This window comes from Morus notabilis, unplaced genomic scaffold, assembly GCF_000414095.1.
Source record: "Morus notabilis unplaced genomic scaffold, ASM41409v2 C11372720, whole genome shotgun sequence".
In the NCBI taxonomy this organism is placed as follows: Eukaryota; Viridiplantae; Streptophyta; class Magnoliopsida; order Rosales; family Moraceae; genus Morus; species Morus notabilis.
Genome location: NW_010386338.1, coordinates 1 through 1,090, shown reverse-complemented (window position 1 = coordinate 1,090; position 1,090 = coordinate 1). Strand labels below are relative to the sequence as shown.

The 1,090-nt window shown below is 40.2% G+C and overlaps 1 protein-coding gene across 1 annotated transcript; it reads left to right on the top strand.

Annotated features, from left to right (window-relative positions):
• Positions 1–71: 71 nt before the first annotated feature.
• Positions 72–1,079, top strand: LOC112095042 (26S proteasome regulatory subunit 6A homolog; the record flags this gene model as incomplete). The annotated part of the gene is made up of 3 exons (XM_024176724.1): positions 72–248; positions 593–784; positions 888–1,079. Coding segments are annotated over 3 exons (561 nt in total), but the record flags the coding sequence as incomplete, so codon positions are not given.
• Between the last annotated feature and the right edge of the window lie 11 nt (positions 1,080–1,090).

Genomic DNA, 1,090 nt, shown 5'->3' with positions numbered 1-1,090 from the left:
ACCCCAAAATTGCGTTTCTTGAAATTCGACTCGGGTACCGATGGTCATATCTGGTCAATGTTAATAATGAGTACAAAACTGCCTCATTTCTTACTTCAAAATGCATTGAGCCCAATTTTACTATTTCCCTGTATTTGCAGATTTTGGAAATGAATCCAGAAGACGAGGCCGAGGAAGATGGTGCTAACATTGACCTTGATTCACAAAGGAAGGGAAAATGTGTTGTTTTGAAAACATCTACCCGTCAGGTGAACTAATCTACGAGTATTATGTAGATATTCTTACGGGCAGCTTGTAGGGCAAAGATGACCAGTTAGTTCAGCTGCACTAGTCATCTAATTTGAACTGTTGTCTTTCTTTCATTGTGCGTTTGGCACTAATTGCAAGAGTCAATTGTTAGGATGATTATTGTATTGTTGGTTTCTTCCAATCCCACCTGTTGTAATCTCGAACTTTGAAGATAACATGCAAGGGATTCCATGAGGAAATTTGGAAACTCATTGTGTTACCTGACAAATGAGTCCCAAGATTCTCCTTATGATTCATCTTTGTTGCTCTTATCTGAATGCTAATATCTCCCTCCTGATTGCAGACAATTTTTCTACCTGTTGTTGGACTTGTTGACCCTGACAAGTTAAAGCCTGGTGATCTTGTTGGAGTGAACAAGGATAGTTACCTTATTTTGGACACACTACCATCTGAATATGATTCTCGAGTTAAGGCTATGGAGGTTGATGAGAAACCTACTGAAGACTACAATGACATTGGAGGATTAGAAAAGCAGGTGAGCTCTTAAGTTTAAGGCGTGCACCTTGGGGCACTCCTGAATTATTTTCTTAGATATTTAATGCTTAATTCTTGTACTCAATTTTGTTATTATTACTCAGATCCAAGAACTGGTTGAGGCCATTGTGCTGCCCATGACACACAAGGAGCGGTTTCAGAAATTGGGGATCCGGCCACCTAAGGGAGTTCTTTTATATGGACCTCCTGGTACTGGAAAAACTTTAATGGCCCGTGCTTGTGCTGCACAGACGAATGCTACTTTTCTGAAACTTGCAGGCCCACAATTGGTCCAGGTAAGATATAA